The 24,171-nt window shown below is 53.9% G+C and overlaps 2 protein-coding genes across 3 annotated transcripts; one reads left to right on the top strand and one right to left on the bottom strand.

The window, feature by feature from the left end:
- The first annotated feature begins 3,573 nt into the window (after nucleotides 1-3,573).
- On the top strand, nucleotides 3,574-6,095 carry LOC134508411 (myogenesis-regulating glycosidase-like). Its single transcript, XM_063320023.1, has one exon. It carries the CDS (start codon nucleotides 3,794-3,796, stop codon nucleotides 5,888-5,890), a length of 2,097 nt encoding a protein of 698 aa, XP_063176093.1. The 5' UTR covers nucleotides 3,574-3,793; the 3' UTR covers nucleotides 5,891-6,095.
- Nucleotides 6,096-10,519: 4,424 nt separating this feature from the next.
- LOC134508637 (myogenesis-regulating glycosidase-like) lies at nucleotides 10,520-23,538 on the bottom strand. 2 transcript variants are annotated; one of them, XM_063320480.1, is made up of 2 exons: nucleotides 23,426-23,538; nucleotides 10,520-16,110 (listed from the first exon to the last, which is right to left on the bottom strand). In XM_063320480.1, the coding sequence occupies exon 2, from the start codon at nucleotides 15,971-15,973 to the stop codon at nucleotides 13,937-13,939; it is 2,037 nt and encodes a 678-aa protein (XP_063176550.1). In that variant the 5' UTR covers nucleotides 15,974-16,110; nucleotides 23,426-23,538; the 3' UTR covers nucleotides 10,520-13,936. The 2 variants fall into 2 exon arrangements, with proteins under 2 accessions (XP_063176550.1, XP_063176551.1); XM_063320481.1 differs by lacking the exon at nucleotides 23,426-23,538 and adding an exon at nucleotides 20,544-20,895.
- Between the last annotated feature and the right edge of the window lie 633 nt (nucleotides 23,539-24,171).

Here is a 24,171-nt window from a genome sequence, read left to right as displayed (position 1 = left end):
TGGTCCATGGGAAAGACTCTATCCACGTCCAGGGACGTCGATGCCCCTACCTGCACTACACGGACTGCAGAGTGTCCTTGGCAATGTCACCTCACCCTCTGCATCCATCCCCCAGCCACTTCCCCCTTATGTTAAGCCTTGTTGGCTTTGTAGCTAATCTGTGTCAGCTCATGCGATGACCTTGGCTCTCCCTTGCTCCCCCTCTTTGGCTGCAGCGATAGCAGATATCTCTTTTCTCACGTCATCTATGCACACAGAAAAAATGGTGAGCAAACCTCCCCTGGGCCCCTTTTAGCAATAAATCCCCCATATGACACCTGCGTGTGCCAGGCTGCTGTGGGAAATGAGGGCTGATGGGAATTGCTTTCTTCTTTGGGTGTGTTTTCTGTTAAAAAGCTGCCATTTGAAACAGATTAAAAGAGCTCAGTAAATGATTAATCAGTTCTTGCAGAGTTTGACAGGGCAACAGTTTGTTTATGACCATAGCTTATAGCTACCTATGGCTCTTTCTTCTAGAACATGTCATATACCTTCCCTATGAGCACCTGATAATGACTCCTAAGTGTTTGGTAATCTGTTATAAAAGGAATCTTAATATAGAAAACTATCCCTTTATTTAAAGACAGAATTGTTTGCTGATGAGTGATCTTCCCCCTGCACCAGCAGGCAGGTAAATGTGTTGGAAAGGCAAAAGTCTGAGGATTCAGGTGTCACACAGCTGGGGCCTGGCCTGAGGTGGACAAACTTGTGCCTCATGTGCCAAGAGATCAGGGGGGTTTCTGGGGATAGATTTTGGAGGAGGCTCTGAGGGTATGTGGACAAAGGAGTTTAGGGGCTTAGCTGCCCTTCGAGCTGTCTGACCCTTGCTTAGCTCCCATTTAAGAGGGTCTAAAGTCCCGGCTCATTTTCTACATGTCATGGTGCTGGGTATGTCAATGTTTAATCTGTGCACGCTAAGGGCTGCTGAGATCCTTGTGGGGAGGACTCGCGACTACTTTCAGAGGAAGACCTGGGGGATTGATGGGGCTGGACCTGTACCAGATTAGCACCTGATAAACCATCCCAAATACAGTCCAAGTGTGCCTGCATCCCTGGGTCATCTGGTTTTCAGGGCACTCTGGGAAGATTTGGCCCATCCTTGCTTGGAAGCGGTTGCACTTTGCCGGGGTTAATTAAGTATTCCCCGGAGCTGAGAGGTTTTGCAAGGACCAGTTAAATATTCACAGGGAAGGGATGCTGTGATGCCATAATGCCATGGACAGAGCAAGGAAAAGGCTGGATCCAGGCTCTGGGTGACTGATATGTGCCCCTTGGCAGCACTCGTCATCACCCCTGGGCAGCTCTCAGGCCACTGGCTTGGCTAGCAGATGTTTAATGCTTTCATGAGACATAAGCATTGAAGGACAGGAGTTTGCAGCTTCAGATACTCCCTTAACCCCGGTGATATATATCTCAGGAATCCCAATTTCATCCCGCTCTGCCTCCAGATGTGCCAGCACCTGCTCTTCCCAGCCGATTACCCACATCTCCCAGGCAGTACCTCTCCTCCGTGAGGGGCAGGGCTGGAATACCAACACAGCATCTCACCGCATCACAGGGGGGAGGAAAACCCAAAAGGCCCTGGGGACAGGAGAGCTTGGCCCAGGACCTCTGATCCCCTGCCTTTCTGCCCCTGATCTTCTGCCCCTGGGTAAACCAGGGGATCTAAAGCGATTGTCTGGGAGAGAAATCACTGCATTAAAAAGTGGAAAACCGCACACATCCTTTATTCCTGTAGGGGTTTTGGAGTCCTGATGTCCCCAAGTTTTGTTTTTTTTTTAATATGTTGTTATTTAACATTTTAAAAAAAACAAACAGAAATCCTGAAAAACTTGTTTCCCTCTTCCCTCTCCCTTTCCCTTCCTTGTTTTTTCACTCTGGAAAATGGTGGGGCTCATCTTAAAGAAAAACCCTGTCTCCAAGCTGGGTGGGAGGGCAAAAGGAGGAAGGAAGAAGAGGACGAAAAGTTCCGAGGGCGGCAACCAAGGACCGACCCAGCACATAAAAACATCTTCAAAGCAAAAGGGCTTGTTTTGCAAAAACACCAGGGTTTCGCTGGAAACCACCCGAGCTGGAGCCGCAAAGCCGTGTCAGGAGCCGGGCCAGCACCAGGGAGCCTGCCAGGTCTGAGCACTTTGGGGCTGGCAGAGTGCCCTGAGTGCGCCTGTAACCCAACCTGCTCCCCAAAACTGTCCCTGTCCTGGAACCACCACCTCTTTGGGGTAGCAGCGACCTTCCTTCTCTCACCCCCTACCCCAGACAGGGCTCACTTGGGAAGGCTTTTATCTGCTCTGGCTCTTTTTTGCAGCAAAGCCTCGCTCACCCTGAGAGCGCGTTACAAAAACCAACCAAGTGGCTCCTGCGGGTGCTTGGGAGGTTGCTGCGATCGATCCCAAATGCAGTGACCTCTGGTATTTTTAATGGCTCCCTGGGCAGCTTATCTTCTCTGTATACTTAGATACTGATGTCATGGTGGTGCGGGTAAATATGCCCAGTAAGTATTGCCGGGCATGGCTCGGAGAAGCAAGCTGGCTCTTTTCCCTCCTCTCCATACAGGCTGCTCCTGAGAATTTTCCTCCTGTCAGATAACACAGACCCCAGGATGGGACCAGGGAAGCTGGGAGCCAGGTTGCACAGAGTGTGTTGCCTGGAGCCACCTGCCTCAGTTTCCCCCGCCTGTCATTTATGTTGGTGGGGGATGCTCTTTCAGATGCTGCGAGCTGCCCTGCACCGGCTGCCTTGGTGGCACTTGATGGAGCTAGGACATGTGTCGTTTCCTCGTGCATTTCTCAGCAAAACAAGGTTTTAATGTAGTCCTGATCTTGCAACAACTTCAGTTTGACACCCCCACCCCCAAACTCTGTGCCTAAATATCTTCCACCCTCTCTGCACTGTAGCATCTTGCCTGGCATAAGCCTGGGAGTTACAGAAAGTGAATTAGGATAAAAAATGGAGAAGAAGATGCAGGGAAACATCCTCTTTTTCCCTTGCCCGGGCAAGAGGGGCTGTCCCACTGTGAGGTCTCCAGGACAGGCAGCTGAAGGGCTCTGCCCAGCCTCCCTGGAGCAGTGCAGCACCGGCTACAAAGCCTGTGTGTCCCCTTGTCCCCATGCAGCTCAGGGAAGGAGCAAAGTGCAGGGAGATAAAACATCGCTTGCCGGCTGCATCCCTGGTGGGTGGTGGGGAATGGCAGGCAGAGGCTGGGCACTTCAGCGCAGCATTTCTCTGCCTGCATTTGATGCAGAGAAGTTGCGGACAGGTGCTAAAATCCAGCAGGGTGTGTAATTCATGTGAAGACAGATCAGATTGTGATATCCATCTTGTATGCTCAGGTACCAGCTCCTATCCCTGGTCCCATTCTCCTGCAGGCTCTGGCCTGACTTTCATCCCCTTGCCCTTGCTCTGTGGGACGCAGTGAGGCTGCAGCCAAGAGAAGGTCACGGGAATCCTGGCACAGCCCCATTCCAAAAAAGCTCAGCCCAGCTGCCAGTGAACAAGCTGCCACTGCACAGGGCACAGCAAGCCAGAGCTGCAGAGCCAGCGCTGCACACGGGAGGAGAGGGCCCGCCGACCACAGTTATCAAGATTTTACTGGCTTTTTTGTGTATTTATAACCCTCTCCTTCATGAAATAACACTGCAGGTGTGAGTGCCCAGGCTTCGGAAAGGAGACTCTGGTCCCCTTCATACAGCGTCTTGGAATTTACGCAACCAGTTGAAAAAAATTCGGCAGCAAATTTTCTAACTAAGGAGACATGGACAGTCTGATTACCCACCGAGCGGGAAAACATGGAAACGCTCAAAAGGGGGATGCCAAAGAAACGCCTTTGCCCAAAAACATCAAGCCAGTGGAGAAGAAGCCCTCCAAGGAGCTGAAGCCCATGCTCGGGGCCATCTTGCTGGGCCTTATCCTGTTCATTGCCGTGGTGGTGGCCTGGTGCTACTACACGGCGTCCCTGCGGAAGGTGGAGCAGCTCAAGACGGAGCTGATGGACCTGCGGGCGGATGGCTTCGTCATCAGGAACCAGCACGGGGAGGTGGTCTTCCGTCTGGCCTTCCGCTCAGGCAGCCTGGACCTGGAGTCGTGCTCCAAGGAGGGCGAGATTTTGAGCTGCACGCGGTCGGGCAGGGGGCCGCTCAACTTCTTCATCCAGACGGTCAAGCCTAAGGACACAGTGATGTGCTACCGCGTGCGCTGGGAGGAGCTGGCAGCCGGCCCGGCGGTGGAGCACACCATGTTCTGGGAGGACGCCCACTGGTACGGGGGCTCAGAGATGAGCACCCAGCACTGGCCCATCCGCCTGGCCGGCTACCAGGAGCCCGTGCCCTATGTGACAAGCGATGTCTACTCCTTCCGCGACAGCTTTGGTGGCATCCTCGAACGCTACTGGCTCTCCTCCAAGGCGGCAGCCATCAAGATCAACGACTCCGTGCCCTTCCACCTGGGCTTCAACGCCACCGAGCGCGCCCTCTTCTTCCAGGCCCGCTACAAGGACTCACCCTACAAGCCCCCGCCGGGGCAGCAGCCCTTCCCCGAGCTCAGCTACCGCGTCTGCGTGGGCTCCGACGTCACCTCCATCCACAAGTACATGGTGCGCAGGTACTTCAACAAACCCTCCAAGATCCCTGCCGAGAATGCTTTCCGATACCCGATCTGGTCCACCTGGGCCCTCTACAAAAAAGATATCGACCAGGATAAAGTTCTGCATTTTGCAAGAAACATTAAGAAGTACCGTTTCAACTGCAGCCACATTGAAATTGATGACATGTACACGCAAGCCTATGGGGACTTTGACTTTGACCCTGTCAAGTTCCCCAATGTAACAGAGATGTTTGCAAAACTGAGGGAAGATGGGTTCAAGGTCACCCTGTGGATTCATCCCTTTGTACACATAGATTCCTCCAATTTTGAGATGGGGATCGAGCGTCAGCTGTTCATCAAGAAGACATTGGGACGACTGCCAGCAATGGTGAAGTGGTGGAATGGCATTGGGGCCATCCTGGACTTCACCAACCCAGCAGCCCGGGACTGGTTCCAGAGCCAGCTGCGCCAGCTCCGACACAAGTATGGCATCTCGTCCTTCAAGTTCGATGCGGGTGAGACCAGCTACCTGCCCAAGCAGTTCAGCACCTTCCGCCCACTCTCAGACCCCAGCATCTGGTCACGGCGCTACACAGAGATGGCCATCCCCTTCTATGAGCTGGCTGAAGTGCGGGTGGGCTACCAATCGCAGAACATCTCCTGCTTCTTCCGTATCATTGACCGTGACTCTGTCTGGGGCTACGAGCTTGGCCTCAAGTCCCTCATCCCCACGGTCCTCACCATCAGCATGCTGGGGTACCCTTTTGTACTGCCAGATATGATTGGAGGAAACTTCCTCCCCAACAAGACAGACGGTGCGGTGGAGATCCCTGACCGGGAGCTGTACATCCGGTGGCTGGAGCTGTCGGCGTTCATGCCCTCCATGCAGTTCTCCATCCCTCCCTGGCTCTACGACAAGGAGGTGGTGGAGATTGCACAGAAGTTCACGGAGCTTCATGAGTCACTGGTGGCCCCGCTGCTGCTGGAGCTGGCTGGGGAAGTCACCGACACGGGTGACCCCATCATCCGTCCCATCTGGTGGATCTCGCCCCGCGACGAGGCCGCTCACAGGATCGACTCCCAGTTCCTCATTGGGGACACCCTCATGGTGGCCCCTGTCCTGGAGATGGGCAAACAGGAGCGTGACGTTTACCTGCCGGCAGGCAAGTGGCGCAGCTACAAGGGGGAGTTGTTTGAGAAGACCCCGGTGCTGCTCACGGACTATCCCGTTGACCTGGACGAAGTCGCCTATTTCCTCTGGGTTTCCTAACAGGCTCCTCCATCAGCTACACAATGGTCTCAGGGATTAATGAACGAATAACTTGAATGACCTGGGAATTCTAATGGTTTTTACAGCAGAACTACTTCTGTATGGCGTTTGAAGAAAACAGTGTGACCTCTCTTCTGTGTGGCAAGTGCTGTAGAATAACTTACTTAATAAAATATATTGGATGGCTGTCTTTATTATTGCAGTATGACAAATAGAATGTATAGAAACACAGTCTCTGCTCATAATCTTTTCCCAGCAAGAAATGCCATGCATGCTTCTGATTTATAAAGGAAATTACATGGACTCCTTTGTTAGCCAGTTTCACGGCTGATCCCTTGAGATATTTATAATTTCATTTACTTAGTGAGGGAGGCAGTTGCAGTGGAGTACTTTTTTTTTACAAAACGTATTCTGTGATTATCCTGAAGGGGAAAGCATACAATTTTCATCCTGCACATCAGATGGATACTGATGCAGGAGTAAGGGGAGTTTGCATTTCTACAGCCTCAGCTGGCTGAGCAAGGAGAAAGAAGCTACAGCACTTGCTGGTGCTGTGGCAACCATTTCCCCCCTTTTATTGGAAGACATTATTGAGAACCATGCTTGTGGTGTGGATAGAGCCAAGCCTGTAAGCATGTGGTGAAATCTCATGGCAGGCAAGATTAAAACATGCATGGTCGTGCATGGGTTTGGACCTAATAGGATCCATGTGTGTTTTGGGACCACGTTTAGAGCCAAAGGGTGTGATCCTTCAGGTCCCAGGAGGGGACTTGGCCATCATCCTCCTGAGAAATCTCAGACAATTAACACCCCAGCCCAAGTGCCCTCCTGCCTCAGTTTTCACACGGAAAATGTTCTCCCATGCCACCAGTTGTGTTGATGGAGATCCTTGTCCATGAGCCACCATCCTTCAGCCCAGCAAGGTGATTTCTCCTGGGTGAAGGTGTCTCAGCAGCACCTGCAGGCTTAGGGTAAGCAGGCTTGCTGTGAAATGCTCTCTACTCTTGGTCGAATATTCCCTGTTTTAAAGCAAAGAGAAGTCTAAAGGAGACAAGACAGCAGTTTAGAAGAGTCCTGGGGTCTCTGGGCTGCAAAGCTCCTTCCCAAAGTGAGAGACCAATTCCTTTGCTGAGTCCAGCATGCTGCTAGTAGGCACCTGGGAGGTAAAGCTGTGCATGGCCCCAAAGCATAAGACAGCTCCTTTCTTTAGGGTTTTGCCCCAGAGCTGGTCCATGTAAAAAGTAAACAGGGGCTGTAGAACACTGCACTCACTCCAGAGCTGGTTTGGTGCCCAGGTGAAACAGCCCCAAAACCAGCTCAGACCCCCGTCATCCACCAGTGATGCTACAAGAACCCTGTATGGTCACAGTGGCACAAGAGCAGTGCCAAGCGTGATGAGACGGAATACCTGAGCCAGGGGAGGTTTGGATAAGATATTAGCAAAAATTTCTACACTGACAGGGTTATCAAGCATTGGAACAGGCTGCCCAGGGAAGTGGTAGAATCCTCATCCCTGGGTGTATTTAAAAGACAGGTAGACTTGGTGCTCAGCGACGTGGTTTAGTGATGGTTTTTGTCAGTGTCAGGTTGATGGTTGGACTCGACGATCTGAAAGGTCCCTTCCAGCCTAGACAATTCTATGATTCAATGATTTTCTAGATGCCCCTGAAAGCAGCTCGAGCTGCAGTAATGTTATCTCTCCTGTGGCAAGCGGGAGGGAAAAACCTGCTTTAATCCAGGGATGTGAAAGGGAAAGCAATGCTTAGTCTAGCAGCGGTGTTCAGAGTTAACAGACCATCTCTAGGTACTTACCAGGGCTTTCTCATACTCCAGGAGGGTGGTTTCCACCGATGTATCTCCCCTGAGGACAAAAAAGCGTTTCTGAATTCTTTCTCTCTCAGTGTCTGCTTTGAAGCCCTGATGGTCCCCGACAGCCGGGCTCAGGGCAACTGAAGGGTCCCATGAGGACCCAGCAAAATTCCTCTGGTGGCTGTTGCAGCAAGAAAAAATCTTTCTGAAAAGCTGATGCCCATGGTGCTGGAGAGAGGCGGGAGAGCCGGGCTCCAGCCCCCTCACACCGCATCTCTACTCCCATAATCAGTGTGCTCTGTATGCACACGCATGGCTCTGCCGCCTGCCTCCATCACAGCTGGGGGGGGAAAAAAGGCATCACTGAGATTTTCGCAAACTCTGGGGATGAGCTGCCCGGTTCCATTCGGCTGCAAAAATCTTTCCCCCAAATCCCCGTCCCTTTCTGGTCTTTCCCCCACTACCTTTCCCTGCTATCCAGCCGAGTTGCGGGGAGCCACAGGGGACGGGTGCTGGAGGCATTCTGCGAAATGGTGGCACGGTGGCCACCATCCGCATCCTCCTGCCACACTGGGGCTGTGTGCTACCAGTGGGACCTCTTGTTTGCCTTTCTAAGCTTCAGTCTGGGTTGGTTTTTTGCACTCCCAGGAGCTACTGGTGACATGAGACTCTCCCACAGCCCATTGTTCACCCCAGGCTGCCGGGTTTTTTTGATGGGGGGAGATTTTTGCCCTTAATATTTGATGATAGCTGAGTTAAAAACCACCCAGCCCTACTGGCAAAAAATAATAGTAAAATAAATAAAAACCCCCGCTTTTCTCTACTTGGCCCCTGGGATTTTGCATCAGCCCGGAGCATCTTTATGGCTCTCGTGGTGTGAGGGATCTGCAGGCTGGCAGCTCCCGCCTGGCTCGGGATGAGCTGTGATTGAGGAGGTTGGTTTTTCCTTGAGGCTGCCAGTCTGGCCATGTGCCCGAAGGGACTCCGCGGCTGTCAGCTTGTCCTTTCACCATGGTCCTCCCCAGCCTTGGGCTTTGCCTGCCTGTTGTGTTTTTCTTACTTTTATTAAAGGTGTGATTTCAGGCAGGGATGGAGACGCTCCCATCCAGATTCTCATGGGTCAGCAGCCATCGATCTGCTGTCACCCATAGGCACTGCCTTGAAAGGGCCACGAAGATGATCAGAGGGCTGGAGCACCTCTGCTATGAGGACAGACTGAGAGAGTTGGGGTTGTTCAGTCTGGAGAAGAGAAGGCTCCAAGGAGACCTTATAACCCCTTCCAGTACCTAAAGGGGGCCTACAGGAGAGATGGGGAGGGACTCTTTATCAGGGAGTGGAGTGATAGGATGAGGGGTAACGGCCCCAAACTGAAGGAGGGTAGATTTAGATTGGAAATCAGGAAGAAATTCTTTACTGTGGGGGTGGTGAGGCACTGGAACAGGTTGCCCAGGGAAGTTGTCAATCCTTGGAGGTGTTCAAGGCCAGGCTGGATGAGGCTTTGAACAGCCTGGTCCAGTGGGAGGTGTCCCTGCCCATGGCAGGGGGGTGGAATGAGATGAGCTTTAAGGTCCCTTCCAACCCGAACCATTCTGTGATTCTGTGTTTCTCTGAAATCTGATTAGAAACGAATTGGGCTTTTGCTGTAGCCCCACTGGGGTTTGGACTTTGCCATCAACACTCATCCCTGTGCCATACACAGCCATTTAGCTGGGACCCAGCACAAACCAGACTTCCCTCGCTGTCCCCATGTCCCCAGCAAGCCTCGCACACCCTCCCTGCACACAGTGCCAGCTTTTGGGAGGATGCAAACCACAACCAAAACCAAACCCACCCATTCCAAGGAGGACTTCTTCACTATTGAGGCTTCGCTGCAAGGCTGCAAGTGCTGCAAGCTGCTGACCTGTGCCCAGGCCTCCAGCCAGCACCAGCTTCACCCCCGCCATGTGAGCATCAGCCCAGTGCATGGATGCCGCTTGCACCCAAGGGAGAAGGCAAAGGAAAAGCATTGGGAAAACGTCTTTTATTGCAACGGGAGCAAACCAAAGTCCCTCTCATTGCCCAAACTGAGCTCTGTGTGTTGGCCAGTGCTAGTGTTGCCCAGGTGGCACAAGGCAGGCTGTGGTTTGTACCATAACAGATGGAAAGGGCAGGAAAAAACATTGTGTGGGGCAAAGTGGGGCACGGCAGGCCCCTAAATGTTTCACATGCTCCATTGCTGGCACTCCTATAGCCACAAACTTCTACTCTGTCCCCCTCCCAGCCATCAGCATCATCTGGGGGAAGTGGGGACAGCCAGGGCACAGATGGACCTTCTGGAGTGCCCGAGGGAAGCTAAGAGCAGGCTCCTCTTCTTCAGTGCCTGCAAACAGTCCCAAAGCACGTGTCCTCTGAGAGCAGTGTAGACCAGCCAAACTCCCAGAGTTGAGTGTTGATGGGCCCTTTTTGGGTGGATGTCAGCAGAAACAGGGGCATGATGGTCTGTTCCCCACCCCTGGCAGCAGACTCAGCATCAGCGTTCACCTGGACATGGTCTTTTCCAGGCCAGCCCTAAGACACAGCTATTCCCTTTGCTGTCAGGACCCAAGAGAGGGTGACACCGTGGGTCACCTCCATATGCCCATCTTCTGCCATTACTGCAAACACAAGAGCAGGGGGGCTGCCAGCTTGTCTCTTTTAAATCATACATCAAAGCTGTAGCCTGAAAGCTTTAAATAAACCAACAATCCCAACTCTGATTTTGGTGAAGTCTGGATGAAAAAAGCCACAAATCTGAACGACCGTCACCACGTACTTGGTACAGATGGACATAGTTAAACTTCCTTTTGTTTTCCAAATTTTTATATCAATCAAGGAGATTCATGTTACAGTTCTGTTTTCGTAACAATTAAGAATTAGAAAAGTGGTTAAAAACAAACCCACCAGCATTACAGTCCAACGTAGGACAGCATGTGCAAACACAAGCATCCAGAAAACCCAACACACAACAGTGCAAGCTTCAAAATTCCATCACACGGACATCACGTTGACGTGCTGCTCAGCCACCATCTGCTGCGGGCTGGGGTGGAAAAGGCTGAACCCAACCCCAAAAACCTCTTTTGGGGCTTTTCCTTGGCTGAGTCAAACTAAACTCTGTTTTGGCCAGTGACTCATGGAGTAAATCGGAGAAATCTCCATGGCGTGCAGTTCCCAAGGTGTCTGTGCACAGAGCACTTGTGGTCTTGAAGTTCTAGAGGTCCTCGAGTCCTGCAGGGCTACAGCACAGTGTTAGAAATAGTGTTTTTTGGTAAAAAGTTGGATGGAAAGGGCACCTAGAAGCCTTTGAGATAGCTTGAGGCAGCACTGCTGAGCCTGTCCCTGACATGCGGAGGAAGGTTTGGTGCCATGGACCAACAGAGATCTACCCATACAGACCTGCTCTTCAGCATCATCCCTTATGTCCTCCCAGCAGCTTAACATTTCTCCTAGCTGGAGCACTGGATAGCCACAGCCACTTATGCCCTAACTACAGCATTTATAAAAATAAGGGCACTCTATAGTCTTACCCATTTATTCATATAGTTAAATAAAAAGAAAATTAAAACTTTGATAATAAAATCCTTCTTTTTGAGTGGAGGGAAAGGAGGATGGTGTGCCTAACAGGGAATTTTCTCCATGACCTTCCTGACAGAGCCTGAAACCACTGCAAGGGGGATTGAAGGCACTCATCTGGCTACTCCCACCATTTTCATAATAAAGGGATACTAATGGGAATGTGGGGCTTCTCTTCATGTAGCCTCACCCCTTACCAGTGAGGGATGAGGCGAATGGCACAGCGGAGACAGGGAGAAGACATGCAACATCCCCTGGTCACACTGGGATCCTTCCCATGAAGTCCTGTGCCCAAGATCCCACATCTTCACTGGCAGCTGAGCTGTGTAGCAATGTCTTCTCCACCCAATGACTCCCATGCCAAGGGAGGACAAGTATTTCACAAGCAAAGTTTGAAAGGGAAGAGCTGGAGCCCCTCAAAGCATGGTCTTTAAGCATTTCTGGGGCTGGAGAAGCCCTCTCTGCACCCTGTTCTCCTTGCAGGCTGTGGTCACTCGTGTACTGGAGCTCCTCACCTTCACCTCTGCCCTCTAGTCCAAGGGCTAAATACTGACAGTGCCCTGATGACTGATGGTGGGGCTCCAGGATTAACTCCTTGCCAAAGGGTGTCTGTAACTTGTAACACAACTGTTATTTGCACCGATGGCAGGGAACAAACCTGAGTCCTTTGTATTTAAAAGCCACAAGGAACAGGCTTTTGGACACGCTTGTTCTCCCGCTGAGCAGGAACCTGTAGGGCTCCTGCGCATCTCCTTCTGCGGCTGAAACTGCAAATTACACAGGGCAGATTCACACCACAAGAGATGCTTCAAAGAATATCAAACTGGACTTCCTCATTTCTTAGCTATAAAAGCACTTCTTATTTTGCCCCAAATACCTGATTTTCTACTCCTGGACCCTATCACAAACCCCACATTTAGCGCATCTCCTTTTCTGCCTCCTGCAATACCCAATGCAGGAGATGGGCTTTGAGAAAGATCCTCGCTGGTACCCAACCCTACCCAAAACACACCTCCATCTGCCCAGGTGACAGGCTCATGCCAGACCCACGCTCAGCTCAGATGCAATCCTATGAGAAACCTCGCAGATGTTGAGGTGTTCTTGGCTGGCCATAGCCCGGGCAGGGTGCCCCAAACCTTCCCAGCCAACGCAGCTCAATTCTGCAAAGGCTCATTAAAAATTCAGAGGCTGAAACATGCACCTACCCAAGGAACAGCCCAGCCAAACTTCAATCCTGTTTGCGCCATCTTGGAGCAGAGGTTGACCACGAGTCTCTGTAAATGCATCTTCCCAAACAAAACCAAATGGGAAAGCTGGGAAAGAGGCATCTCTGCAGCTCCATCACAGCTGCTGGGGACTCGGGGTGCAGGACCCTGTCACCCTGTGTCACCTCCTGAAGCCTCCAACAGCAACCCCACCTCCAGCACCACAAATGCTGCCTGAGGAAGGCCCCTAATTCTCCCCGGGAGAGAGGAGGGCTGCTTCTGAAAAACGCTAAAGAAAATCATCACCTCTAACTGCGACCTGAGACAGAGATGGATATTAGCTTAATTTCATGGTAGATGAGAACATTTCCGCGGGTGCAGTGAGAACACCTGCTGGCACAGACCCATCAGTGCAAAAGCTGGTGTTTTCCACCCACTGGCAAACCGGCTAGCAGCAAACGTCACTGTCAATCCAAGACACGTGCCGCTTGTGGGAACCTGCTGTTCCTGGGAAAGCGCCACACATACTTTTTGAGAATGGCTTTGCTCCAGGCCGTCCTTCTGTCAGCAACAGACCTGAATGCTCATCTGTCCTTAAAAACCGAAAGAGATGATATCAGTAGGACAATCACATAACGAAGCGGGGCCATAAATGCTTTAAAAAGACTAATGGGGCATGCTGGTATGGCCGGCGCCGCTCTAGGAAAGGCAATGTTGACACCCAAGGCAAAGCCCACAGGCAAGTGTCTTGCGGCGCAGCAGGTGTTAAATGGGCAAGGAGGTGGGATGCAGCTGGCCCAGAAAGCGACGCACAGCCCATACAGTGAAAAAACCCCGACGTCACTCGAGTAACCTGGCCTGCCTGGTACCCGGGAAAGTGGAAACATGGGGCAAGTGGTTAGTCCAGTGCCACACAAGACTAAAGGGGGAAAAAATATATGTGTGTCTATATATATATGTAGCTCACTATCTTCTTTTCTGCTATTAAAAAAGTCCTTTTAAATATATTTGCCATATTATAAAACTTAAGGCAGGCTGTGCTGTAGCAACCCTCCCATGTCACTCGCCCCCATGCCCAGTGCTGGGTGCTCCCACAAGACCAGTGACCCTGGCACTAACCAACTTCCACCTCTTGAAGTCCTTGGGAACTGAAAAGGTAGTTGGCTTTACTACCTGTCTGCAGACAAACTCATTAATGACCTAGACAGAGAAAATTCTGCCTACCGTAGCACAACCGGAGTCTCACACCTGACCCAAATTAAAAAAAAAAAAAAAAAAAAAAGATGATCCCCTTCCAAATAAAAAAAAATTACGTCAAGGACAGTGAAGTCTATGTAATTCCCTTACTCAACCCCAGTCTCAAATGAAATGTGCAATTAGAATTATTATTTGTTACAAAGTCCTAGGTAAGGCATGGTTATCCCAAAGCTGATGGAGGAGCCTGTTAGGAAACCCAGAGGAAATAGGCGACTTCGTCCAGGTCAACGGGATAGTCCGTGAGCAGCACCGGGGTCTTCTCAAACAGCTCCCCCTTGTAGCTGCGCCACTTGCCTGCCGGCAGGTAAACGTCACGCTCCTGTTTGCCCATCTCCAGGACAGGGGCCACCATGAGGGTGTCCCCAATGAGGAACTGGGAGTCGATCCTGTGAGCGGCCTCGTCGCGGGGCGAGATCCACCAGATGGGACGGATGATGGGGTCACCCGTGTCGGTGACTTCCCCAGCCAGCTCCAGCAGCAGCGGGGCCACCAGTGACTCATGAAGCTCCGTGAACTTCTGTGCAATCTCCACCACCTCCTTGTCGTAGAGCCAGGGAGGGATGGAGAACTGCATGGAGGGCATGAACGCCGACAGCTCCAGCCACCGGATGTACAGCTCCCGGTCAGGGATCTCCACCGCACCGTCTGTCTTGTTGGGGAGGAAGTTTCCTCCAATCATGTCAGCGGATATGAAGGGGTACCCCAGCATGCTGATGGTGAGCACCGTGGGGATGAGGGACTTGAGGCCAAGCTCGTAGCCCCAGACGGAGTCACGGTCAATGATACGGAAGAAGCAGGAGATGTTCTGCGATTGGTAGCCCACCCGCACTTCAGCCAGCTCATAGAAGGGGATGGCCATCTCTGTGTAGCGCCGTGACCAGATGCTGGGGTCTGAGAGTGGGCGGAAGGTGCTGAACTGCTTGGGCAGGTAGCTGGTCTCACCCGCATCGAACTTGAAGGACGAGATGCCATACTTGTGTCGGAGCTGGCGCAGCTGGCTCTGGAACCAGTCCCGAGCTGCTGGGTTGGTGAAGTCCAGGATGGCCCCGATGCCATTCCACCACTCCACCATTGCTGGCAGTCGTCCTGATGGCTCCTTGATGAACAGCTGACGCTCGATGCCCACTCCAAAATTGGAGGAATTGTAGTTTATGAAAGGGTGAGTCCACAGGGTGACCTTGAACCCATCTTCCCTCAGTTTTGCAAACATCTCTGTTACATTGGGGAACTTGACAGGGTCAAAGTCAAAGTCCCCATAGGCTTGCGTGTACATGTCATCAATTTCAATGTGGCTGCAGTTGAAACGGTACTTCTTGATTTTTTCAGCAAATCGCAAGAGTTTATCCTGGTCAATGTCATTCTTGTAGAGGGCCCAGGTGGACCAGATCGGGTATCGGAAAGCATTCTCGGCAGGGATCTTGGAGGGTTTGTTGAAGTACCTGCGCACCATGTACTTGTGGATGGAGGTGACGTCGGAGCCCACGCAGACGCGGTAGCTGAGCTCGGGGAAGGGCTGCTGCCCCGGCGGGGGCTTGTAGGGTGAGTCCTTGTAGCGGGCCTGGAAGAAGAGGGCGCGCTCGGTGGCGTTGAAGCCCAGGTGGAAGGGCACGGAGTCGTTGATCTTGATGGCTGCCGCCTTGGAGGAGAGCCAGTAGCGTTCGAGGATGCCACCAAAGCTGTCGCGGAAGGAGTAGACATCGCTTGTCACATAGGGCACGGGCTCCTGGTAGCCGGCCAGGCGGATGGGCCAGTGCTGGGTGCTCATCTCTGAGCCCCCGTACCAGTGGGCGTCCTCCCAGAACATGGTGTGCTCCACCGCCGGGCCGGCTGCCAGCTCCTCCCAGCGCACGCGGTAGCACATCACTGTGTCCTTAGGCTTGACCGTCTGGATGAAGAAGTTGAGCGGCCCCCTGCCCGACCGCGTGCAGCTCAAAATCTCGCCCTCCTTGGAGCACGACTCCAGGTCCAGGCTGCCCGAGCGGAAGGCCAGACGGAAGACCACCTCCCCGTGCTGGTTCCTGATGACGAAGCCATCCGCCCGCAGGTCCATCAGCTCCGTCTTGAGCCGCTCCGCCTTCCGCAGGGACACTGTGTAGTAGCACCAGGCCACCACCGCGGCAATGAACAGGATAAGGCCCAGCAAGATGGCCCCGAGCATGGGCCTCAGCTCCTTGGAGGGCTTCTGCTTCACCGGTGTGAAGTTCTCGGGCAGAAAGGTGTACATGGTGCTCTGTTTTCTCTAGAGCTTTCTGCAGAGGATTGGGAAGGAAGATCTCTTAGCAGCAATGCTGGGGCTCTCAGGAGAAGACAATGGACTGTTAGGAGAGTTCCCTCCTCCACTGAGTCCTGAAGCACCCATCTCTGAAAAAGAAGAGGATATAAATAGTCTCAGAAGGACCTCTGAATCAAGGAATTGCTTGTCATCCCCCTGCCATCTCAGTTTCAGCAGCTCCCCCGGCCCCCCACTGCCGGGCTGCAACGTGCCAGGTGCTGTACGCCGAGTACCAGACACCATCTCCAATTACTCCTGGCAGATGACACGCGCGGAGAACAGCCTGAGCCCCACACGGAGAACAACCCCAGGGCACTACGGACCAAATCGCTGCTGTAATTAATTTTTTTTGTGGGGAAGACTTCCAGCAAGACCAAGCGGACACTGGGAGGGGGTAGGAGGAGGCTGAGGAGGAGCTGGATCAGCTCACTGACAGTATCTTAATGGGACAGGGCTAATTAGGAGACACAAAAGACACCACGCAATGAATCCAGTCAGCCGCTCCAAATTTTAATCAAACTGCCTCCCTGGCAGATTTAGCTCAGCTTATCCGCAGTGCTGTCCCTTCCCCATCTCCTCTGTGTCCCAGCTGCTCCAGCCCACGGATGCTTTGCAGCGGAGGTGGGCAAACCCCTGCTTCTTCGCAGCCGCTGGGTGGCCAAACGGGGCTGGGGTACTGGTGGCTCGTGGCTGGTTTTGGGGGGCATGTATAGGATGCGTTGTGCAGCAAAGTATGGCTCCTGGGTGGGAGGACAGCTGCCACGCACGCAGGTCCCTGCGACGGCTCCACGCAGGAGAAAGGCTAATTTTGTTGGAAGTGAGCAGTGCGGGACCTCTGAAAGGCTCTTCCCCCCTCCAGCACGGCCCCAGGCTGTGTTTCAGCTCCATCCCGCTCCCCCCTGCAAGGCCCCGGGGATGAGGGCTGTGCCAAGAGCTGAATGGCTTTTCCTTGGCTGCGGGCTGGCTGGGCTCGGCCAAGCACAGCGCCAGGGATCCGGAGAGGAAAAGCAAAGTGAGGACACGGGAGAGCAAGGAGCAAACCCGGCCACAGGAGGAGGAGCAGGGGAGGAAGAGGAGCCACAGACCTGCAGACCAGCTGGCCGGTACCTGCCAAACATCAGCACACCGCCTCCTCCCCAAGCACTGGGGACGTAAGCCTGCCCACTCCGGGCAAAACAGAGGGGAAAAAACCCCCTCTTTTGGGACACAAATGAAGCTGGTTGGAGTGACTCTCTCTAAAGGCATTGGTTTCTTTTTTTAAAAAAAGGAAGAAAAAGATCCAAAAAGAAACACCGAACCCTCTCCCTGCCACAGGTGCGACAAGCTGGTGCACGTTTTCCTCTGTACCTTGAACAGATCTTTCTCCCCAAAAAAGGACAAGTAAAGGAAAAAGGGGTCCTGAGCATCACCCAAACCCTGCCGCTCCACTGCGGGGATGCTCGGCTGTAAACCTAGTGTGGCATCTGTGCACAGGCTCAACAAAACACACAGCATTTTATACTCCTCTTGAAGCACGTATTGTGCCAGACCTTGCAGCTGGTGGAACTTTTTTGTTGCCGCCTGGGTCATGTTAACCTTCCACTGGGAGCCGGTAACTTTCGAGGCTGCCAGTTGCTTTAAATGGGATTAGGGCGGCATTAGGAAGCGATTAGCCTGAATGGGCGACAGGTTTAGCTAAACGACTTGTCCCCTGGCCAAGTCCCATGGAGTCCTCGCTCGCCAGCGGGGAACTCCAGCACGGGATGGCGAGAGCTCCAGCATGGGATGGGGGCAGCTCCAACCACCCCAATCCTGCCCACCACGAGGGGAACGTGGTCCTCACCCAGCAGCATGTCTGATGCAAGGCTGTCTGAGCCCACCAAAAATTGGGCAATAAAGGCAGGGAGGAGACGGTGGTGGGAAGATGCTGTTCTTGGGATAAACCTTCATCCCCTCTACCAACCCCACCTTGGCTGTAGGGTGAACATGAAACACCACAGGATTGTACTGGGGATGGGGGGGTGTGAAGGTTTGCAGAAGGGTTTTGGCCAAAACCAGCACTGCCGAGCGAAGCTGCAAGTGGCAGGATACTTCTGGAAATACAGACGGGTATGCTGAGCCCAAACAAGCTCCCTCCCTCTCACACTTGGGAATTTTTGGGATGCCAGAGAGGCAGATGCAAATACCTACTGCTACCAGAGGCACGCCTGGGTCTCATGTGTGCCTTATCTGGGGACTGCAAAGCTCAAGGCAGGGAGAAAATAAAATGCAGCCGCCCACTGAGCAGGGCTCACAAATTATTTGGGAAAAGAATTTTTAAAAGTTTTCACATTTTCTAAAAAAAAAAAAAAAAAAAAAAAAAAAAAAAGAGTAAATAAATGGTGTTTTCTTTATCAGCTGTCATTTAAAGTGTTTAATCCCAAGAAATGGCCTATACCGCCACTGCGGGGACAGCCACCTCCTCGCTCCATGTAAAACTGACAGCATCTCCCAGGTCTTTGGGGATTTTCTGGATTTTCATCTCCCTTTCAGGAGGCTGGTTTATTATTTATGAACTACTTCGAAGCTGCTCTATTTTTAGGCTGTTTCTTTCTTTTCCCCCCCCATGGGCTGGAGCTCATGACGTACACGAAGGAGCTGTCACTGCCGCTGCCAGCGGAGAAATAATGTGTTTTTCAAGAAAGGTTTTGCAGCCTTTTGTGGCCCTTGCACACCGATCGGCCTCAGAGGGATGTGCAAGCCGGCTGTCCAAACTAGCAGATTTAATCCCACTCTGGTCGCTCTGTCTGGGCCGGGATTAAACCCCGTGTGGCTGCCCTGGGCTGATGGACATCACCCACTTGGGCATGGCTCCAACGAAGACGCTGAGAAGAGTGTTTGCAGGCATCTCCCAGTGCACCAATGGGCCAGGGCGGTCTCTAAAAACAGGACCTTGCTCCATGCCCATCTGGCCCCTCTATTTTTTTTTGCCTCATTAAGAAAATGTACATTCTCCAGTCAGTGATTTGTCTCCGTCCCAGATGAGAGGGAAGTCTCCCAACCTCCCGGGAGACGCCTGCCACCTCGCACTAGGGAGCTGCAGCCCGCAGAGGTGCCTGCTCACGCAAAGCCTGTTTCAACATTTTTTTTGGAAGGCAAACTTGTTATTTTGCTGCAAGATGACATTGCGGTGACCTTTAACTCCTAAAAAAAAAAAAAGAAACCGGGAAGGGAGTGTAGGGTGTCATAGCCAAACACCGCGTTTGCAGCTTGCTGGGCTGGAGCTTCCCAGCTGACCCAAAACAAAGCTTTTTCTTCCTGTTCTGTGGAAGCCGAGAGTCGCCTTGCCTCAACTCGAGATGAAAGCAAAACATCTGAGCAGGACACACTTTATGGAGTAAAAATAAAACTCCATTTTTTGACCGCTTCTATTTTTACCAGCACTGCCGCTAACCATGGGCTGCGAGACCCACAGCACCACTAACCCCAGCAACTTTGCAATTAGGACATTCGTTTAAAGAGGGTCAATAACATTTAACTGGTCCCTGTTGCCCCGGTGGGGTCCAGTCTGAACCGCATCGGGGGCCAAGCTCATGCTGGGGCCATGCACCCATTCCGCATGCTGGGATGCCGGGAATCCCTCCCCTCCGGTGCAAGGTGCTGCTGCCTCCTCCCCAAACATCTTGGCAGGAGTCGAGCTAAGGAAAACACCGCAGATTTCACCGGGAAGCATCTCCAACCCCATAAAACAGCTGGGAATTAGGATGGCAAATTAAAGGGGAAATTACTTCTCTGCAAAACAGCTGCAGGGGCCAAAAAAGCCTCCACGTGCCCACTCTGCAACCCCCCGCCCAGGGACCAGCCAGGGGCTTTGCAAACCTGAGACAGGGGACGAGCAACCCTTCCTGGGGATTTAATTTCCCTTGGAGGGGTCTGCAGCAGCACTGGAATTCTCTGTAGGGCTTTTTGGAGTCATAAAGGGCAAAATCATCGTTCCAGACTCTTGGCGCTGCTAGGAGCGGGTGGGACAGGTGAGGGCACCCGGCGGCATTGCTGGCGCAGGGCTGCTCCCCACCCTCCCTGGTCCCCCTCAATGATCAGAGGCACCGATTCCTCCATAAGCTCTGCAGAGCCACCTGCAAGGATCCCCCCAAATAACTCACCGGATCACCCCTGAGTTTATCTCCACAGTGCACAAGCCATGCCAGGGTGAATACGGGTGGCACAGCCCCCCAGTCCCTGAGCCAGGGCAGCGACTCTGCCTTAGCAGGATGGGGACAGCAGAGGGGACACGGTACCTCCTTCCCAGGGGACCCCGACCTTCACCGTCCCCACTGTGGTGGCCGCAGGGACCAGACAGGCTGGCCGGCCCGGCGGGCTCAGGGAAAAGCTGTGGTGGAGGGTGTCCCTGCCCCTCCTGCAAAGCGACAGCCGCTTGCTGTCAGGGCTGCTGCCTCCGTGGCAATACATGGCAGCAAATTCCCCGCAACACCTGGCTGTCGGACACAGACAGCCCCGGCCAGGAGGCAGCTCATCCCGCCGGGGGCACAGTGCCGGTACTTACGCGTCCATAGCCTCCCGGGGATCCCTGCCTGCCGCCTGGCTCCACCGCAGATGGCTTTTAAAGCACATAAAAAATAAGCGCTGCTACATCTCCATGTCCCCATCAGCTTTGTCCTCTCCCATCCCACGGGGGTCTTGCGGGGATATGAGCTGGCTGGCCCCGAGCATCGTGTGTCCACGGGCAGGAGGAGGGGACCCATCACGTCATCGTCACCAGCGTGTTTTCTCCGGTGCCGTGGGGGATGCGTGAGCAGCCAACCCGCCAGCCGAGCTGTGCCGGGGACCCGGCCAACAGGCAGCTGCTGCAGGCATCCCGGTGGTGCGAAGGGTCCGAGCTTTGCCGAGCCACGGTTCCTGGAGTCACAGGATTCGGGCTGGCATCTCACCTCCCTGCCAGGTGAGCGGGAAGGGACGGCAAAGGCTTTTTCCCTCCTGCATTCGCAGGCGTTCCAGAATCGGAAAGCAAAATAAAAAAAAACCACAGTGTTTTGTTGTTTTGTTTCTTTTTTCTTCCCCAAATCTTGTGATTTTAAGGAGAGTCATGATTCAGCAGAGTAGTGAGGCTGCCTTGACGGAAAGGAAACAAGCAGCCCCGCTGCTGCCGGCTGGTTCGTAAGCCAGGATTAAAGAGCAGTGGGCACCCAGAGGATAAACCCCAAATCCGAGGGGACCATGTGAATACAGAGCTCATCTGCAAAGTGCAGACATGCTGCCAGCACCTTGCTCTGTCTGCAAGAGCAGACAGCACATTTGAAGCTGCGGCATTAGCTCTGCCCAGCCTTAAATACTTTCACCTATATTGTAGGAATTATCACTTTACAGCCCTGTTATGTCCCTTAAAGCTGCCAGTGTCAAGTGATGCTCCAAACCCATTTAGACACCTCATCCAGTGTCTGACCATGAATACGAAAAAGCCACTGGGAGTCAACGCCGGCAGCAGATGACTTAATATTTAACACCCCTGACAATTCCCCCTTTAAACATTGTCTTTTTTTGTTCTTCACCCTGTGCTAATTAGCAAGATGAAGTTTTAATAAGCTGGGTTTTCACTTTAACCCTGCATACCCTCTGCGGTGCTGCCGGCTCATGACTAAATCATGACTGAGGGCTCTCACGTTCCCCTGCCTGGAGGCACATCACAGCACCTGAATTTGTCTGAGCCGCAAAGATTTGTGGAGACTTTAAAAAAAAGTGAGGCTCTCTTGGCCCACTCGTACCAAAGCGCATTGGACACGTGGGAGAGAAAGCTCCGGTGCCCTCCCTTTGAGGACATCTCTGTGTCCACCTTAGGGGGCAGGAGGCAGCCTGGCCCCGAAGCCGTGGTCCATGGGTAACCCAGAGCCCAGCAGCCAGCTCCTCGGCACCTGTGGGGCCAGCAGCTCTCGGAGAGGTATCCACTAAAACCACACAGCTCGTGCCTGATGGTGGCGAAATCAAACCAGCAAATACAAGGAGTTCCAGGCACCAGCAGGCCGGGATGATATAGATCTCTGTCCAAAAAAGAAATGAGAGTGATAACTGCAACGCCACAGAAGGAGCCAGCACCAGGCAGGGCCGTGGCCCAGAAGGGCTGGTCGAGCAGGCAGGCGTTTGAAACCCCGGCGCGAGGCATCAGCCCGCTATCAGCTCATTTCATTCATGATATGTACCATATAAGTTACGTGGCCATAAAGATTTTGGTGTCTTTGCTGCTGTCTTTGGGTCCCCCAGCCCAACTCCTGCTGGTACAAGATGTGCTTCATCTACCACCCTATCCCTCCAACAGCCGGCTCTCCCCAGTGCTCCTGAAGGCATTAATCTCACTCCTGCTCGTCTCCACCCTCCAAGAAAAACCACCTCACAGCGGGACAGCGGGACCCGGTGCCCTGCTTTGCCCCCGCCCCCGATCTTTTCTTAAAAGAGCTGATTCAGCGCTTTAGGGGCGTTCAGCATTTCGGATGCGGAGGCAGGCTGAAACCTGAGCCCACCCCAACACCCAAGTGCTACAACACGATATGGGGAAGAAATGGAAACCTAAGCATATCCCTCTGGCACAGCCCCTGCGATTTTCCAGCCATTGGGTCAGCACGAAACTCCAGGTGCTGGCAGCTCCAGAGAGCAGCGGATGGCTCACGAAGCTGGGCTGCTGACACAGGACCCTGACTTTCCATCTGTATCCGACAGCCAACGATGCTGGACAACCTTGGGCCAAATGCAATCATCAATCCCTTAAGTGCTCCCTGGCAGCTCTTGCGCTTGTGGATGCGGCCACGAAGACACAACCTCCCCCCCAGCCCTCATCCCCCACCGGGCTGCAGGTGCCTGCTGTGCCTGGCACTTGCCCTTTGGGCATCACGAGCTTCCCAAGAGGGAGAGAGAATAGAGAAAGAAGGATTTGTGCTTTCTCAAACAGCTGTGGCCACTTTTCGCTGCCAGCAGAACTTGCTGACGGAGAGGCTGTCCCAGAAACCACTCCGACCCAAGCCCGCACGTTGCACAACGCACAGTGAAAGCCCATCTGCTGAAGTTTTCACTGACAAACATCTGTCGAGGGGCAAAAGTCGAAGCTGCACCTTGCAAGTGGAGCCGGGGACGTGCCTCCGGGCTCCTTTAACCTTCTCCGGGCGGCCAGACCTCCCCTACCCATCACAAGGCAGACTTGCGCGGCCCCGACACGGCGCGGGGGTGAAAGACTTGCACACCAAGGTCAGGGTGCGGGTTGGCAGAGACACCCCGCGCCCCCCAGCAGGCAGCCGGGGGTCTGCGAGACGGAGTTCCCCCCCTTGCCCGCCTCCCGCAGGCGCTCACCGCCCCCCCCAGCGCCGGGGATGCACACCCCAAAACCCGCCCCGGCGGCTGCTGCATCCTGCCCAGGCGGGCAGCCCCGGCAACCGGCAAACTTACCGGCGGCGCCGGGCCATGGCTGGGCTCTACGGGGCACCGGCGACGGGGCTGGGCGCTCCGGCAGCGCGGCTGACCGCGGCCGGCGGCGGTTCCGGGGTTGGGCGCTCCCCGCCGCCCCGCCCCGCCCCGGCTCCGGCCCCGCCCCGGCCCCCCCGGGCCGCCGCTCCCCCCTGGGAGATGTAGTTCGGCCTCAGCCCGCCGCTCCGGGGGGTGCCGGGGGGGTTGGAGATGCTGGGGATGCCCTGGGGGAAGGGCGGGGTTGGAGATGCGGGGGGTGCCTGGCGGCGCTGGAGACACCGGGAATGCCCGTGGGGGGTTTGGAGACGCTGGGGATGCCCGGGGCGGAGCGGGGGGGGGCAGGTGTTTGGAAACGCTGGGGATGCCCGGGGAGATTGGGGACGCTGGGGATGCCCGGAGGCACTTGGAGGTGGGGGTACCCCTGGGTCTGCGCTGGGGTTTGGCGTTGGTGGGGCTGCGCTGGGCTGCTTTTGGGGCGGGATGGGGTTTTTGTTAGGGTTTTCCCTGACCCAAGCGGGGTTGGGGTGCTGCTTGGGGTGGGCACAGTGTGGCGGTGGTGCTGCCCCGCGGGGACATGGAGGCCTGGATGGCTCTGTGCTGGAGCATCCCTCCCATGGGGATTGTGCCTCCCTGGGTTTATGATCTGCAGCACACATGGAAGGCCCCGGGTGGTGTTCCCCACTGATACTGGGATCCCAGAGCATTTCATGCCTTCATTAATTATGTGC

This window comes from Chroicocephalus ridibundus, chromosome Z (assembly GCF_963924245.1).
Source record: "Chroicocephalus ridibundus chromosome Z, bChrRid1.1, whole genome shotgun sequence".
NCBI classification, from domain to species: domain Eukaryota; kingdom Metazoa; phylum Chordata; class Aves; order Charadriiformes; family Laridae; genus Chroicocephalus; species Chroicocephalus ridibundus.
This window is presented reverse-complemented; position numbering and strand designations above follow the sequence as displayed.